Source organism: Oncorhynchus gorbuscha, linkage group LG11 (assembly GCF_021184085.1).
Source record: "Oncorhynchus gorbuscha isolate QuinsamMale2020 ecotype Even-year linkage group LG11, OgorEven_v1.0, whole genome shotgun sequence".
Lineage (NCBI taxonomy): Eukaryota > Metazoa > Chordata > Actinopteri > Salmoniformes > Salmonidae > Oncorhynchus > Oncorhynchus gorbuscha.
In genome coordinates, this window is record NC_060183.1 from 57626060 (window position 1) to 57644930 (window position 18871).

The window sequence follows — 18871 nt, forward strand, 5'->3', positions numbered from 1 at the left end:
TGAAAAGTTTCTTTCTCTCTCTCTAGGTCAGCTCGGCAAATGCAAGCTTTCTTTTATTAGCTCTTCATTAACATTCATTAATTGCTTCCTTTCTCCTGGGCACAGCCCCAATCAAAACTGGAACTGATAGAAATGAAGCAGAGATGGAGAGCAAATGTCCCCTGTTCCAGATACAGTCAGTCCTGCTGAACAAAACATCCCACCCACCTGCTCCCCTTTACCGAACACATTCCCCCCGTCTGTTCTGAGCAGAAGAAGAGACTTATTTGGGGCACTCATTACCCTTATAGTAAAGAGGTCAGAGCAACTTAAAGAAGTAGACATACATTTTATTTACTTGTTCTGTACATAAAGGGCCATACCAGGACAGGTGTTAACCATGGGAAATATTAACACATGCAAATGGTATAAGAAAATAAAAGGCACAATTTTTTATTTTGAATTAAGAGGACAACACAGAGGCACTCTAAAACATGAGGGGAAAAAACAGTAATACTGCTAATGCCTTTACAAAAGCACGTTAATAAAACATATGTTTACCCAACTAAAACATAAATTAAAATTGGTGTATTGCTTAATCAGAGGGTTTAATATGGAGGTTGCACAAGGAAAACCAAACTACATTTGAATGGATTGATTCCACAGAGGCAATAAAAACAAGTCTAATTCATATTTTAATGAGGAAATGTTCATTGAGACAAAGCAGCATTTGACCTGGGAGAGGCCAAGAGGTCATGCACAGAGGCCACCAGCAGGCATTTTTCCCTTTAAAAAAGGTCACATTCAGTCTAATTGTTTACAAGGTTATTAAAACAAATATTAAATGCTCAATTCAACAGTTGGCTAACAAAAAAACACTACAGTCAGGACATGATTGATAGTTGTACAATGGTATTACTCTACCCAATGAAAAAGCTCAGGGGAATTGATGGGCAAGCACTAGGGAAGAGACAACAGAAAGGGTAAGTCTTCTTTACAGCAGAGATCTAATGAAGCACTTTATCAGCACACTCACACCAAGACCAGAGAGCAGGACAGCTCTGGCATCACAATGTCAGTTAGACATAACCAAAGACAACCAAGTTCTCTTCGCAGGTCCTGTGCTTGACAGTCAACACTGGCTAGAGATGAGAGTCAGGGGTGTAACCAATCACCACCTTAGGGAACCCAGTGAGGAAACAGGGAAGGATTGCTTGTACTAAAGTTGCATTTTTCAGTGAAAGGCATTGATGGGGTGTCATTGGCTGGCTGCAACCTTTGCCCACCTCCTGTGACCCATATCATTGGATGCATGAGGCATCCGTCTCATAGAAAAGCCCTTACCCCTCAACAGCATTTATAAGTACTCTTACAACATTGGCTAAAGCCTGGTCACAGTCATGCACTTATACTACGACAAACGCCTTGCTCAGCACTCCTGAATTTATGGCACAAATTAAACAAAATATGTCTTTGCATATGGCCATTTCACATGTAGTCTGGGGAAAACATAAATAACGAAACTGTCAACTAGGTCTGTGTCACTGAGGCTATGGGCTATTCCACAAGGCAGAATCCATGTGGGCTTGAACTCTTCTGTCAGCCTCTGCCTTGTCCTCCTGCCCAAGTCAGATCAGCTTGTGTCAGTCAAGAGAGGTGTTGAGACTGATACAGGCGCACACACACACACACACACACACACACACACACACACACACACACACACACACACACACACACACACACACACACACACACACACACACACACACACACACACACACACACACACAACAAGTAATGGTCAATCTGTGTGTGTGTACGTGGCTAAGGTACCAACAGTGAATGATTGTTTGGAGAGAGACACAGTCAACTGTCTGGTTCTATCCTCAGGCCCCACTTGGAGCCATTTATGACTTTGCTCTCCTCAGTCAGTCCATGTGATGTTCAGTCACCTCTCTTCTTTTTCACATTAACCTCCTCCCATCCACAATACAAAACACACAGTCCAAGCAAGCTCTCAAAAATCCCTAAGTATTCAAATGTAACCAAGATCAAATAAAAAATGACCAGGTAAGACATGGCGTCATGGGAGCCATGGCAACACACACAACCATCCGATGGTCTGAAAATGAAAAGACAAAGGCAAAAAACACTGACGAGCCTGTAACCAGATGGGGGAGTTTAGTTGAGTGCAGAGCTGTAAACAGTCAGAAAGCCGCACAATGGTTGGCATGACGATAACAGAGACCGCTGTCGCACAGCCACAAGCAGGCAAGCACATAACCGTGGTGACACTGGCGGGCGGGATGGAGACAGCCAGCAGGTTTGAGTGTCACTGTGGGGAGGGAGGGTTGTTTGGGGTCCAGGTCATTCACTCTCATCCGGATTCTGGGGGTCCATTATTTTGACATGGGTGAAGGGGAAGAGACCCCTCCGGCCATTCACCTCTCCCTCCCACTGACCGCTGATGTTCATCCTCGTCACTTTGACTATATCACCCACCTGAGGAGAAATGAAGGACAGTTGGAGTTAAGTTTTCCTTAATTCCACAGACAAATGAGGTGGACAATTTAAAATAAGTGTAAGAGCCTCCATCACACAATAAAGTACTGACAGACTCATTGATCTTGCCAACCCTCCATGTATTTGACACAGTAATATTGTTGTGACAGGTCGGGCAGAAAGCCATAACTTTGGTGCTTTGCGACACTGTGCATGACCCCTATCTGTACAGACCATATGCTATTCACTCAGGATTAAATGTGGGAAGTTGTCATTGTTAAGAGGAAGATTAAAACCTAAACGTGGAGGGCAGGCTCTAGATGTAGCAGAAAGTATGGATCAGAATGAGGCTTCAAGGACATTGAAGTCATATAGACGTGCCATCCATAATCATAATCCTCACCTCGCATAATGAAAGAACATTGATGTACTCAACATTTAATATAACTAATTGGACTACTTCGAAAGGATGACAAAGTGATGGGTGAATGGGTCCTGAAATAACCTCTCGGGAAAATCCAATGCACACAGAGTGTACAAAAATTAGGAACACCTGCTCTTTCCATGACAGATTGACCAGGTGAATACAGGTGAAAGCTATGATCTCTTATTGATGTCACTTGTTGAATTCACTTCAATAACGAAGAGGAGGAGAAAGGTTAAAGAAGTTTTAAGCCTTGAGACAATTGAGACAAGGATTGTGTATCTGTGGCATTCAGAGGGTGAATGGGCAAGACAAAAGATTTACGTATATTTGAACAGGGTATGGTAGTAGGTGCCAAGCCCACTGGTTTGAGTGTGTCAAGAACTGCAAAGCTGCTGAGTTTTTCACACTCAACAGTTTCCCTTGTGTGTCAAGAATGATCCAACACCCAAAGCACATTGAGCCAACTTGACACAACTGTGGGAAGCATTGGAGCCAACATGGGCCAGCATCCCTGTGGAATACTTGACACCTTGTAGAGTCCATGCCCCGACAAATTGAGACTGTTCTGAGGGCAAAGGGGGGTGCAGTCCACATTAGGAAGGTGTTTGTACACTGTGTGTATAGGCTACTTGTACTTTCTTTATAGAAGAAATTATCCTGTTGTGTGGTGATACAATATTCTAAACTGGACATCTTGTGAACGGTCATTACAAAAGTTCATATATTTTCAATAACGAAACATTTGGCTGGTAATAACTATACTTCAGTAGCTGTTTTTGGTTATGAAGGGGCTGGGTGGTGCGGTATATCACAGGGTATATTGGGGGAGGCAGGTAGCCTAGTGGTTAGAGTGTTGGGCCAGAAACCAAAAGGTTGCTCGATCAAATCCCTGAGCTGACAAAGTACAAATCTGTCGTTCTGCCCCTGAACGAGCAAGTTAAACCACTGTTCCCCGGTAGGCTGTTGTAGTTAAATAAAATTAAATTAAAAAAATTCCTCCTTTCAGATGAAATTTTATATAATGACTGAGGTTCATTTCCTGAAACAGATGATTCCAAAATAGCCTGTTAAATTGTAGGTTTTTGCTGTTGGCCATGACCTACTCTGAGTGACAGAGATAGTATTAGATTGAATCCATTTGAATCACTTTTTGACAGCACCCCTTTTGAATTTGAACAAAACCTTCCATACATATTTTCCCATTGTAGAAGTGCTCAGAAAATTACCGTTTGGACCTGAATGACAAAAAAAATAAAGGAGATAAATGTGCTCAAAGTTGACCCATTTTGCATACCCCACCATACCATGAGACATACATGTCTTCATTACTGGAAAATATAAAAACAGTTGAGTTAGATATAATTTAAAAGCTTACAAACAGGGTTGTCAAATTGGAAAAACATTTTTTTTACTGTTAACGTCAATGATTTAAAAACACTAACTGATTTTTTAAATATTATTGTATGTTGTAGTTTAGACCCTATTTTACATCATCTAAGGTTGTGTTGTGCACGCCATCGGTTGAGATACAGCATACTCTTGAACACAGGGTGTGTGTCATGTTTTGTCTGTGTACTAAAATAGACATTTTAACTCTCAAATAGTACTACAAAGAAGGTTGGAGTCCACACATCAGAGAATGTTGACTTGAATGGGAATATGTTGTTTTAAATTATACTGTCAATCCTCCACAGGGAAACTATTGACAACACAGAAACATAAATAATAGAATAGACATGATCATTTAAGCTGACATTTGAATGTGGGTGGACCGGCGATCATTTTTGTGGTTGTAATTAGAAGTTAACTTCAATTTAAAATTTCAATGGTGTAGCAGCTAAATTGCAGTGGTATGATAGGATACGTCCATTCTATTAATTGTATTTCTATGATTGAAATTATACCCACCCTGTATTCAAGAGCATGTCATGTCTCAACCGATGGCAGGCACAACACAAAAACCTCAGATGCGAAATAGGGTCTAAGCTACAAACATACGCAAATATGAAAACAAATTCTGTTGAGAATTGTTCAACTTAAAAATAAAAATAATTGTTTGACAGTTTGACACCTTTTTTCTCAATTACATTTGCTCACCTCCTGTGTCCCCTCACCGCCACCCTCTCTCACCTACTTTGATAGCTTCAGTCCCCCTCCTCGCCCCTACCTGGGCTCGAACCAGGAACACATCGACAACAGCCACACTCGAAGCATCGTTACCCATCGCTCCACAAAAGCCGCTGCCCTTGCAGCGCAAGGGGAATAACTACTCCAAATCTAAAAGCGAGTGACGTTTGAAACAGTATTAGCGCACACCCAGCTAACTAGCTAGCCATTTCACATCGGTTACACCAGCCATTAGGCTGATAGGCATGAAGTCATAAACAGCGTTATGCTTGCGAAGAGCTGCTGGCAAAACGCACGAAAGTGCTGTTTGAATGAATGATTACGGGCCTGCTGCTGCTCAATCAGACTGCTCTATCAAATCAGACTTAGTTATAACATAATAACACACAAAAATACGAGCCTTTGGTCATTAATATGATCGAATTCGGAAACTATCATTTGGAAAACAAAACGTTTATTATTTCAGTGAAATACGGAACCATTCGGTATTCTATCTAACGGGTGGCATCCCCAAGTCTAAATATTCTTGTTACATTGAACAACCTTCAATGTATGTCATAATTACGTCAAATTAGTTCGCAATGTGCCAGGCAGCCCAAACTGTTGCATATACCCTGACTCTGCGTGCAATGAACGCAAGAGAAATTACAATTTCACCTGGTTAATATTGCCTGCTAAACTGGATTAGTAGTTATAACTAGTGATCATGATTGATTGTTTTTATAAGATAAGTTTAATGCTAGCTAGCAATTTACCTTGGCTTCTACTGCATTCGCATAATAGACAGGCTACTCGTGGAGTGCAATGTTTAGAGCGTTGGACTAGTTAACTGTGCGGTTGCAAGATTGCAACCCCTGAGCTGACAAGGTGAAAATCTGTTGTTCTGCCCCTGAACAAGGCAGTTAACCCACAGTTCCTAGGCAGTCATTGAAAATAAGAATGTGTTCTTAACTGACTTGCCTAGATAAATAAAAGTTATAAAAAATCAAATATTTCCGATTGTTATGAAAACTTGAAATCGGCCCTAATTAAATCGGCAATTCCAATGAATTGGTCGACCTCTTGTTCAGACAGCAGTTATTTGCTGACATTGCTATGCTAGTTGTCTTAGTAATGATGGGTGTGAGCACAGTGGTGTAAGCTGATAGTGGTGTAAACTGATGGTGGTGGTGCCTGTGCTTCCCATCACTCAGAAAGCAAACTAAGGTGACAATGCCTGTCATGGATGTTTCCCAGTTGCTTATCATGTTCAAAATCATAGTGTAAGAGCATCAAAGGATAAAATTATTTGATTTGATCAAACTTTCAAAACAAGTCATTTTTGGCTAACCACAGCAGTCAACTTGCTAGCCATTTAGCATTCTAGCATATTCACTAATAATTAATAAGCTACTCAGTTCTGACTAGAACATATGGTAGCTGAGTAGCTAGCAAGCAACAACATATGCCAAATAAGTCTAAAAACCACTTGCAGGCAAATAAATCAGATTTGACCAGTCAGACAAGTCACATGGCCAGGAATCAGATTTGTATCTAATTTCAAACCACCTACAAAAGGTGGTTTGAAATGTGGCTTAAAATATCTGAATCAATGTGCTTTTTGGCTGTTCAGACTGGAGGAAAAATAACAAATTCCAATCAGATATGCATTTTTTGTTGGTCATTTCAAACTGCCAATGTGAACAATGCTTAAATGAGATACGGTTTACAATATGGTAGAGGTCTAGTACTCTGAAACCCCCCCCCAGTTTCCATGATTAAGTCAGATTTGACTTAAACCAAGGTGGTGAAGGCTACAGTAACATTAACTGACTAAATTGTGGCTGTGTTCTGGGGTATGCTGCTAATCCAAGGCATTAGTCAGCCTTGCTCTAGTTTGTGAAAGAGGTGGTGCTATTCACACAACCCCATACTTTCTGACAGATGGAAATCTGAAGCACTAAGCTGCCGTCTGCTCTGGTGTATACACGATGAGAACAAACTGATCTGATGCACAAAACACGTCCCCTGTGATTAATGAATCATCTCAGGATTTCTCTCTTGCAACCGCTCTCTAGTCTCGAAAACCCGACCCTCAGCAACACAGTGGCTGCTTTCAATGATGGACTCTTTTGCATAGAGGAATTAAGTCACTACCTACGTTGATAAGGGGAGAAGATTGAGGCAGACATGCAAGAAAGTCACGATTCCAAAGCAAATTTTGCTGACAAAACCTTGCAGTGGGTTTAGTTAATCTTGTAACTACCCATCCCGGAACCGGGAGCGTAATCATCAACTGACACTAATTAGCATAACGCAACAGACATAAATATTACTAGAAAATATTAATATTCATGAAATCACAAGTGAAATATATTGAAACACAGCTTAGCCTTTTGTTAATCACCCTGTCATCTCAGATTTTGAAAATATGCTTTACAGCCAAAGCAAGACAAGCATTTGTGTAAGTTTATTGATAGCCTAGCATAGCATTATGCCTAGCTAGCAGCAGGCAACCACCTGGTCACAAAAATCAGAAAAGCAATCATATTAAATCGTTTACCTTTGATGAGCTTCGAATGTTTTCACTCACAAGACTCCCAGTTAGATAGCAAATGTTCCTTTTTTCCAGAAATATTATTTTTGTAGCCGAAATAACTCCGTTAGTTCTTCACGCTTGGCTGAGAATTCGACTGGAAATTGCGGTCACGACAAAGCTCCATAATATCGACAGAAACATGGAAAACTTAGTTTATAATCAATCCTCAAGGTGTTTTTCAAATATCTATTCGATAATATATCAACCGGGACAGATGGCTTCTTAGTAGGAAAGAGCGAAACAATGGCCGCATTTGTCCTTTACACACAAAACACTGAGAGACTTCAGCTGACCACTGACGCAATGTTGACATTCAGGCTCATTTTTCAAAATAAAATCCTGAAACTATGTATTGTGACACTAGACACATTAGGGAAGCCATAGAAAAAGGAATCTGGTTTATATCTCATTCACTGCTCAATAGGGACGCATAGGAACGCAGAGGTTTCTAAATAAGAGTCACTTCCCGATTGGATTTTTCTCAGGCTTTCGCCTGCAATATCAGTTCTGTTATACTCGCAGACAATATTTTTCAGTTTTGGAAACTTCAGAGTGTTTTCTATCCTAAGCTGTCAATTATATGCATATTCTAGCATCTTGTCCTGACAAAATAGCCCGTTTACTTAGGGAAAGTTGTTTTTTCCGTGCAAAATGCACTCATTAAAAATAAGCTCTGTGATCTCCAGCTTGTTAGCTACTATTTTGTATTTTCTTCAAATAGGACAAAGTAGTGAAGTAGGCAGTGACTTAGTTCCTCTATGCCAGCGGCCATCAACTAGGCTCAGCTGTGGGCCATTCTTTTCTTCAGAGGATGGTCAGTGGGACAGAACATAAGTATATATCATTTGTACCCAAGAATCCCAAACAGATACAGTATTTGCGGAAAACAATCATTGCAAACCTTGATGAGATTGATCCTCAATGATATATGTCTCTTTATTTATGAGTGGAAATACTTTGAGATGAATTCCTAATGAATTTACAGTTTACATGTCCAAAAATCAAATACAAATTTGCCCACGGGCCAAATTTGTCTTGCGGGCTGCCAGTTGACAATCCCTGCCCCAATGCCAAAAGAGTCTATCACTGAAACTAGACCCTAGTCACTGTGTTGCCTAGGGTCGGGTTTTCGATACTACCCTCTGTCAGAGCAAGGTCTACAGAGAATAAAGCCTGAATTTACTTCAATGCTTAAACCACTGACCAAAGGTGAAGCTCTTGTAGTGTTGTTTGACACCCACTTGGCACTTCATCAGCCCTAGCCTCCCCGTGGGGTGCCTGTCCTTCAGGGGTGGTCTTTGGGACAGCGGGAGCCCCTGAAGGCTAGCGTAACAAATAGAGATGATTCGAGAGAGCTGAGACACCTGCCGCCACTGATTACTCAGCATTTCTACTCCACAGAAAGCTGAGTACTTTACACTTCCTCTCGAAAAATCAACACAGACTGATGCAAGGACAGAAGAAGGTGAGGAGGAAAAAGACTAGCTATTTATTTAACTAGGCAAGTCAGTTAAGAATAAATGATTATTTACAATGACGGCCTACCCCGACCAAACCCAGATCCCGCTGGGCCAATTGTGTGCCGCCCTATGGGACTCCCAATCACGACCGGTTGTGATTCAGCCTGGAATCAAACCAGGGTCTGTAGTGACGCCACTAGCACCGAGATGCAGTGCCTTAAGACCGCTGCGCCACTTGGGAGCCCAAAAGCTAAATATGAGGGATGCAAGACAGTTCTGATGCCGCAAGCATATTCTGTCGTCACCTCAACTGTCATTAAATGACTTGATCCATAATATTTGGCACAATGGCTGTGTTTACACAGGCAGCCCAAATCGTATCTTTTTTATGTAATTGGTCTTTTGACCAATCAGATCAGCTCTGAAAAAGATTTGATGTGAAAAGATCTGATGCAATTCATCAAAAGACCAATTAGTGGAATAAATATCAGAATTGGGCTGCCTGTGTAGACTTTCCGCATTCAAACCCTAACTGCTTTAGCACCTATTGACGATAGTATCTTCTTGCTTGCTTTAAACATTAACATGCATCAGAAAAAATGGTTAAATTACTACACCTTTACAGGGTTAGGGTTCCCATATTTCCATGTTACAGCTCTTGTTTGTGTAAAACAGACGGGAGACAAGGTGGACTACCTGCGCTAATTAGCTATCTGCGTCTAACAACACCTGTGTGTTATCGGAAGATGGACGCCTTAAACGAGTTGTCACTGAAAAATACTGTTGGCTGCAAATGTGTTAAAATGGGTTAAAACAGTGTACAGTTAGTGTGTATTTTACATTTGTGAAACTATTTTGATGTGATATGAAAGAAGAGGGATTTATGTTTCTAGAACCGTACCACAATTAAGAATTGATTCACGTTTAGATGGAGTATTTGGTTGTTTTGGTATCCATAGCAAATCGCCTTCAAACAGAACATGTAAGGTCCTTGGACTATAAGGAGTAACGTTAGGCTCCTTTAGTCCATTATTGGGCCTAGTGTAGCTAATGGGTACTGTGTCTGCAGGCTTAAGTTCCTGACAAACTACAACGCAACTTTCACATTACCAGCTCATTAAATCTAATGAAATGTACACAATCTAGTGAACTACGAGCATAGAAGACCACTGGGAACATTTAGGCATTGAGGCCTCCCTTCACAAAGCCATGCTGGGACAGAAAGTGAGGGACTCCTACCTCTAGAGCCAGAGCCGTCTTGTCATAGGCACAGGGCACTCGTTTCTGGATGGCCTTAGCCATGACTGGCCCATTCTGCATGGAGGGCAGGGGGGTGATGACCGCTCCGGGGGTGCCAAGGGGAAGGGGCGAGGGTGTCTGAGGCTGAGCGTAAGCGTGGGCCGGCTCGGGGATGCCATAGCTGTTGGAGTTGCGGGAGCCGTGAGGAGGCTGGCCAGGATGAGGGGAGGGTCGCACCAGCTTCTCCACATAGGGCACAGGGATCATGCCCATGCGGCCCTCCTTGCTCTTGGCACTCCACCACTGCTCCTCAGGCTTCTCTAGGATGATCAGGATCTCCCCCTTCTTAAAGGGCAGGTCCTCAGCATCACTGCCCGTGAAGTCGTACAGAGTCCGCACATACTCCAAGTTGTCTTCTGGGCCGCCCATCGTCTGAATGGGGCTGGTGCCTATAGCTGTGTTTGGGTACCTGGGGAGGAGGAGGAGCATTAAAAAAAACAGATTAACATGTACACTGAATTAAAATATAAATGCAACATGTAAACTGTTGGTCCCATGTTTCATGAGATGGAATAAAAAGTCCCAGAAATGTTCCATATGCTCAAAAATATTAATCTCTAAAATGTTGTGCACAAATTTGTTTATATCCCTGTTAGTGAGAATCTCTCTTTTGCCAAGATATTCCATCCACCTGACAGGTGTGGCATATCAAGAAGTCAATTTAACAGCACGATCATTACACATGTACATCTTGTGCTGGGGACAATAAAAGGCCACTAAAATGTGCACACAACACAATGCCACAGATGTCTCAAGTTGAGGGAGCATGCATGGTGGAGTTATGGTATGGGCAGGCATAAACTACGGACAACGAACACAATTGCATTTTATTGATGGCAATTTGAATGCATAGAGATTCCGTGACAAGATCCTGAGGCGCATTGTCGTGCCATTCATCTGCCGCCATCATCTCATTCTTTTAGGAAGATAATACACTGCCCCATATCGCAAGGATCTGTACACATTCCTGGAAGCTGAACATTTCAGTTCTTCCATGGCCTGCATACTCACCAGACATGTCAACCATTGAGCATGTTTGGGATGCTGGATCGACGTGTGCGACAGCATGTTCCAGTTCCCACCAATATACAGCAATTTTGCACAGCCATTGAAGAGGAGTGGGACAACATTCCAAAAGCCACAATCAACAGCCTGATTGATGCGAAGGAGATGTGTCGCACTACATGAAGAAAATGGTGGTCACACTAGATACTAACTGGTTTTCTGATCCACGCCCCCAACTTTTTTTTTTAAGGTATTTGTATGTGACCAACAGATGCATATCTGTTTCTCCAGTCCATAGACTAGGGCCTAATTTATTTAAATTGACTGATTTCCTTCTACAAACTAACTCAGTAAAATATTTTTTTAATCGTTTCTTATTGCATTTATACACTATATATACAAAAGTTTGTGGACATCACTTCAAATTAGTGGATTTGGCTATTTCAGTCACACCAGTTGTGGACAGGTAAATAAAAATCAAGCACACAGCCAGGAAATCTCCATAGACAAACATTGTCAGTAGAATGGCCTTACTGAAGAGCTCAGTAACTTTCAACATGGCACCGCCATAGGATACCACCTTTCGAACAAGTCAGTTCACCAAATTTCTACCCTTCGAGAGCTGCCCCAGTCAACTGTAAGTGCTGTTATTGTAAAGTGGAATATGTAGGATCAACAACTGCTCAGACACGAAGTGGTAGGCCACACAAGCTCACAGAACACTGACCACCGAGTGCTGAAGCACGTAGTGTATAAAATCTTCTGTCCTCGGTTGCAACACTCACTACCGAGTTCCAAACTGCATCTGGAAGCATCGTCAGCACAGGAACTGTTCGTCTGGAGCTTCATGAAATGGGTTTCCATGGCCGAGCAGCCGCACAATGCGTAATGCCAAGCGATGACTGGAGTGGTGTAAAGATCGCCACCATTGGACTCTGGAGCAGTGGAAACACGTTCTCGAGTGATGACTAACGCTTCACCGACAGACGAATCTGGGTTTGGCGGAGGCCAGGGGAACCCTACCTGCCAGATTGCATAGTGCCAACTGTGAAGTTGGGTGGAGGGGGAATAATGGTCTGGGGGCTGTTTTCATGGTTTGGGCTAGGCCCCTTAGTTCCAGTGAAGGGAAATCTTAACATTACAGCATACAATTACATTCTAGACAATTCTGTGCTTTCAACGTTGTGGAAGGCCCTTTCCTGTTTCAGCATGACATTGGCCAAATGCACAAAGCGAGGCCCATACAGAAATGGTCTGTTGAGATCGGTGTGTAAGAACTTGACTGGACAGAGCATTGACCTCAACCCCATCAAACACCTTTGGGATGAATTGGAATGCTGACTGCGAGAAAGACCTAATCGCCCATCATCAGTGCCCGACCTCATTATGCTCGTGGCTGAATGGAATCAAGTCCCCCCAGCAATATTGCAACATCTAGTGAAAAGCCTTCCCAGAAGAATGGAGGCTGTTATTGCAGAAAAGGGGGACCAACTTCATATTAATGCCGATGATTTTGAAATAAGATGTTCGACTAGAAGCAGGTGTCCACATACTTTGTCATGAAGTGTATTTTGGCTCAGTATTGATTATCACACGACTGTTTCAATATAATATGAACACAAGTTTTACTGCTGAAATACTGAAATCATCTGACGAGATCAGTATTTCCCAGTATTTTGGTTTTTGCCTTAGCACTACACAGCTGATTCAAATAATCAATGTTTGCTAGTGCTAGGGCAAAAAACAAAACATGCACCCCTTGGGGTCCACGGGACAGAGTTTGGGAAACGCTGGACTAGATCAAAGTACATACATTCCTCTCCCCAAATGTCACTACTGTTTTGTGTCACACCCCCTTTGTGAACATACCACACCAGTCAAGGTTAAAATTGTTATGAAACATATAAATAACTCAAACTAAATAACTCATACTGGTGTAAGACAGTAGCCCTAGCCGGACAGGAACTATGCAAGTCATTGATAAACCTGTCATTACATGCTGTCACTACTCAATAAGTAGAAGACTGGTAAAGTTTATGATTGACATGGGATACAACCCTCAGACTCAGTTTCTGAGGTCCATCACATAGCAGGTCAAATCATTGGAATTTTAAAGATCTTGAAAACCTGCGGCCTAAATAAGAGCTTTTAACTTATGTCCATTGAGTGGTATGTGGCCGCAGGCGCAGCCTCTGGCAGTTCCTTACCTGGGGGCAGGTTCTATCAGTGTAGTCGTATCCAGGTAGTGGATTTTATAGAACTCCAAAAGTGCTGGGAGGTGATCAAATTCTTGATCTCCAATTTTGAACCTCATGCTTGGTAAGGAGTTGATGATATAGTGGGACACTTTGGAATTTTCAGATACTGACAGCACATAGTCGCCAGGGCAGGTTGAAGAATCCCGAACTAAAAACATGCCATGCCTCTGTCCTTGTAATCTATTCTGCGCCTCCTGTCTCGACACCGGCCCAAAATACCAACTGGACCGGTCCGATGGATCGAACCTTGCAGATGACATATTTGATCAAATAAATAAACAAAATAGAAATAACAAATATTAGTTTTAAAAAAAAACACAGAAGTTAACTAAATAAGCTAGATAACGATGTTGAAGAACCAGGGAAGGGTAATCAGCCGCCCAAATTGATTTTCAAGTCGAAGACTGCAGGCTTCAGTTAGTTAAATCCAATTCAAACGTTTCAGTGACTGTGAATAGCCTGAGACAACTCTGAAGCGTAACGGTTATTCGTTTATTGTCAATGACAATTGCCAGTTCTCAATGTCTAAAAGTAGAAGCAATACATATACAGAATGCCTGACTGCAACAATGATCAATCAAGGTTCCTCTTTAAGTTCCGTCTTCCGAAAAAGCAAACATACATCTCATGAAACAATATAATGTATATCCAGTCCCTGTCAGTAAATGAGAACGGAAAAGGTCGCCTCACTACTTGATTAAACGAGTCTCCATTGTCGATACAATGTTGCAAATAGCTGTGCGCCGGAGCCCAAATTGTTACTTTGTATCTTCTTGGTCGAACTGTAAGGCACGAAATATATAAATATATATTTTCAATTATTTTCTTGAGTACCGACAGACTTTTGAGGCAGTAACAAAAATGGCGGCCTGCAACACGTCTCCACATAAAATTAAATCACGAGAGTGTCTCGGTTCCCCTGCATGTGTGTAGAGTCCCAAAACAGTCGAATTTCTTGAGTATATTTCTGTCCTCTGATTTCTTTCAATAACAAGGTCTCATTAGTATTTTTCTTTCCCTTGTTTATACTCGGCTCCACACCTCCAACCTGATTGAGTCTGAGACAAAAAAAATGGCGGATAGAGGGCGGATCTGCGCGCTCCCAGTCTATCTGCACGTCACTGTCGCCTCGAGCGAGTGCTCCACCCCGGCGCGACAAAAAAATACACTGTGGGTTTCTGAGAAGAAAAAAATCTCTAAAGCTGTCTATATGAAATAGATGTCTATCTGAAACGACACAGTGGATTTTATTATTAGTTGGCTGAGGCTTATCTAATTGCCTGAAAAACCCCGCTGATAATGGGTGGAGGTAAAGACAGGTTCTTGGCCTGCATCCAATCATGTGGACAACATAGGAGGACTCCATATCCAGATCATAGGAAGACCTTGATGGTGGTCCTTTGTAGAAATGTATATTCAGAAGGTAACTTGTACTGCGGGAAGTAGCACCCATGAAAAATGTATAAAACATGTAAAAGAAAATATAAAAAATATTGTTTGCTAAAAAAAAGTAGTACACTGGGCCTTTACTTTATAAAATGTGTTATTTAACCTTTATTTAACTAGGCAAGCCAGTTAAGAAAACATTTAAATTTACAATGAAGGCCTACCAAAAGGCAAAAGGCCTCCTGCAGGGACTGGGCCTGTGATAAATGTATATATATATATATATATACATAGGACATCACAATATATAGGACATCACAACAAGAGAGACAAAACAACACTACATAAAGAGAGACCTAAGACAACAACATAGCAAGGCAGCAACACATGAAAACACAGCATGGTAGCAACACAACATGGCAGCAGCACAACACATGGTACAAACATTATTGGGCACAGTCAACAGCACAAAGGGTAAGAAGGTGGAGACAGCAATACATCACGCTTCTATTACTTGTATTAGCGGACTGATATAAATGTCTGTAGCGCGAGCCAAAACTTTTTTTCAGCATATCTGCTTTGGCAAAAAGGTACAATAGTTGTATAGTTAAGGACAGTATCTTGCAGGATTCAATAGTTGGAATTTTAAGCCCTGCCCCTTTCTCTGCAGTTGTAATTCTAATGGAATCCAGAAATAACAAAACCATGTCCTCAAACATTTACATCAAACGGTTCAAAGTTATGGGCAAAGACAAAAAACATCCACATCAAATTATATATTTTTCTTGATCAAATAACACGGAAAACAAATCCTTTTTGTGCAGTATTAATTTACCATCCTTACAAACCACTTAATGTAAATATACATTACTGGATCTTACATAGCCTGGTCATCTAGATTTGTACCATTAGACTTTCCATCACCATGAAGAAAAACTATGCATAATACAGTAATTGAATACATTGAGAAGTCTAGTGGTTTGTGGCAATGTGATGTGATAATGTGGCTCAGCTGGGAAAGCATGGCGCTTACAATACTAGGGTTGTGGGTTTGATTCCCACGGGGGACCAGTATGAAAATGTATGCACTCACTAGTAAGTTGCATTGGATAAGAGTGTCTACTAAAAAGGAATCAATTGACCATTTCAGTTTTCACATAGAAATAAGTTGCATTTGCAAAGTATTTCAAGAAACTGGACAAGATATATCAAGCAAGTGTTTTTTATTCCACAAGTATTATCAGATGAACTGCTTTGTACAGATAATTATCAGACTCAAGTTACAAATGCTGGTAAACATTCAAATACATTTAATGTTTTATTTGTTATACTAAAGTAGTGCACTGGGCCTTTACTAGTCCTGTATTAGTGGACTGATTTAGACATCTTCAGCGCAGGCAACTGTTGACAGTAGATTATTAGCCTAGTGTATGTTATTCACTATTCAGTCTACACATGAATAGATGTCCCCAGCAGCATATTTCCCTATTTTCAATTCCTGTTGATTCTCAACTTCCCCTCCATTCAAGCTTCTCTGAAGTGTCATCTGGCACAGAACCGTGACAGATCAACTTGGGCCTCCCCACATTCTAGAAAGGGACAGGCTGCATTTGAATTCAGGAAACATTGCCACCCAAGACCCCTCTTGCAAATCATAAAGCAAATGAGTTCATGCATGGTATTAGGACTAATATTAGCATGAGATGTTGTTTTGTAGACTTTATGAGGCAACCACATAGAACAGAGCAAAAAGTATAACATTGGGGCACAATGAGATTGTATCTTCCTCTCTTGGTTTGGAAATTGTTGTCATGGTCCATACCTCTTGAGACTGCAGCTGGTTTGGTCTCATCACTGCAACACAGTCTGAATGTTAATAGATTTGCACCCACTGGTTCTTGCTAATGCCTGCCAATTCCCACATTCCCGCAAAGGCTCACTGGTGCAACAAATTGGATGAAAACAATCAGGAGTTTTTATGTGAATGCATAATATCTGCTGATTTCACCAGAGGTGGCCGGTCTGAGGAGCTATAGGACAGGCTCATTTTAATGGATGGAATGGAATAGATGGAATGGAATGGAATCAAACACGTTGTTTCCATGTGTTTGATATGTTTGGTACCATTCCATTGATTCCATTCCAGCCATTATAATGAGCCCGTCCTCCTATATCTTCTCCTACAGCTCCTCTCACCAGCCTTCTCAGGATTACAGGTATAGGCCTAGGATGCTTTATACAAATTGCACATTGCATTTTTTCACTTCACTGACCAAGATGGAAAATACCATAAAGATGGATTTACATAATTTCTGCAAACCTACTGATTTATTTTTTGTGTTTTTATGTATAATTTCTGCATTATGGTTCTTTGAAAAATGCCTTCTAAGTTAGTTGTTTCATTTTAATTTTCAATTAAGGAAGAATGTTCAGTGTGTTTGTTTTTTATGATTGTGTTTTGCTTTCATGTATTGTCTTGTATAATAAAATATATTTTAATGTGTATGGATGTGTAATTTAATGTGTATATTGCATTTTGATGTGTAATGTTATGCTAAACAGGGCTCATCTGGAAAAGAGACATTGGTCTCAGCATTGACTCCCTATCAAAAAATAAAAAATTCCAGGAATGACCAACGATTCTGTAAAAACAATAAAACACACACACAAAAACAATTGCTACGGCAGTCATAATTGTTGGTAAGGACAGACAAAAATTGATATACTGTAGGCCTATGCATATCAGAATCAGACCTGTTTCTTTGTCCCTTTGAAATACACTTCTCCTTTACGAATAACAAATCACCCATGCAATATACTGTGTAATTTATGTTAAAAATGGTAATGCCAAAATGTATGCATTTAGAATATTTGGGAGATGCAATCTTTGTGTTTGTGTAACTCTGCTGGAATGCAAGACACCTGGTTTCCTCGATTTCAACACACTCTAGTGGGTAATGGAAACCACCATGAACCTTATTTAGAACTTTCATTATTTCCACAGTGAGGTCACATGATGCTGAAATAGATGCCGAATAGACTGAGATCCTGGACAACACCCTGTCGTTCTCCACTAACATCAAGGCGGTGGCCCGTTCCTGTAGGTTCATGCTCTACAACATCCGCAGAGTACGACCCTGCCTCACACAGGAAGCGGCGCAGGTCCTAATCCAGGCACTTGTCATCTCCCGTCTGGATTACTGCAACTCGCTGTTGGCTGGGCTCCCTGCCTGTGCCATTAAACCCCTACAACTCATCCAGAACGCCGCAGCCCGTCTAGTGTTCAACCTTCCCAAGTTCTCTCACGTCACCCCGCTCCTCCGCTCTCTCCACTGGCTTCCAGTGGAAGCTCGCATCCGCTACAAGACCATGGTGCTTGCCTACGGAGCTGTGAGGGGAACGGCACCTCAGTACCTCCAGGCTCTGATCAGGCCCTACACCCAAACAAGGGCACTGCGTTCATCCACCTCTGGCCTGCTCGCCTCCCTACCACTGAGGAAGTACAGTTCCCGCTCAGCCCAGTCAAAACTGTTCGCTGCTCTGGCTCCCCAATGGTGGAACAAACTCCCTCACGACGCCAGGACAGCGGAGTCAATCACCACCTTCCAGAGACACCTGAAACCCCACCTCTTTAAGGAATACCTAGGATAGGATAAAGTAATCCTTCTCACCCCCCTTAAAATATTTAGATGCACTATTGTAAAGTGGCTGTTCCACTGGATGTCATAAGGTGAATGCACCAATTTGTAAGTCGCTCTGGATAAGAGCGTCTGCTAAATGACTTAAATGTAAATGTAAATGTAAGATCGGTTTAATGCTTTGCTCTTAGGAACAGGGCACCATTGAA

The 18871-nt window shown here is 41.6% G+C and overlaps 1 protein-coding gene across 2 annotated transcripts; it reads right to left on the bottom strand.

Annotated features, from left to right (window-relative positions):
* Nucleotides 1–308: 308 nt before the first annotated feature.
* On the bottom strand, nt 309–14438 carry LOC124049007 (crk-like protein). Of its 2 annotated transcripts, XM_046370273.1 has the most exons (4): nt 14329–14417; nt 13588–13884; nt 10316–10784; nt 309–2484 (listed from the first exon to the last, which is right to left on the bottom strand). In XM_046370273.1, exons 2-4 carry the CDS (start codon nt 13794–13796, stop codon nt 2350–2352), a joined length of 813 nt encoding a protein of 270 aa, XP_046226229.1. In that variant the 5' UTR covers nt 13797–13884; nt 14329–14417; the 3' UTR covers nt 309–2349. The 2 variants fall into 2 exon arrangements, with proteins under 2 accessions (XP_046226229.1, XP_046226228.1); XM_046370272.1 differs by having other exon boundaries at nt 13588–14438.
* Nucleotides 14439–18871: the final 4433 nt, after the last annotated feature.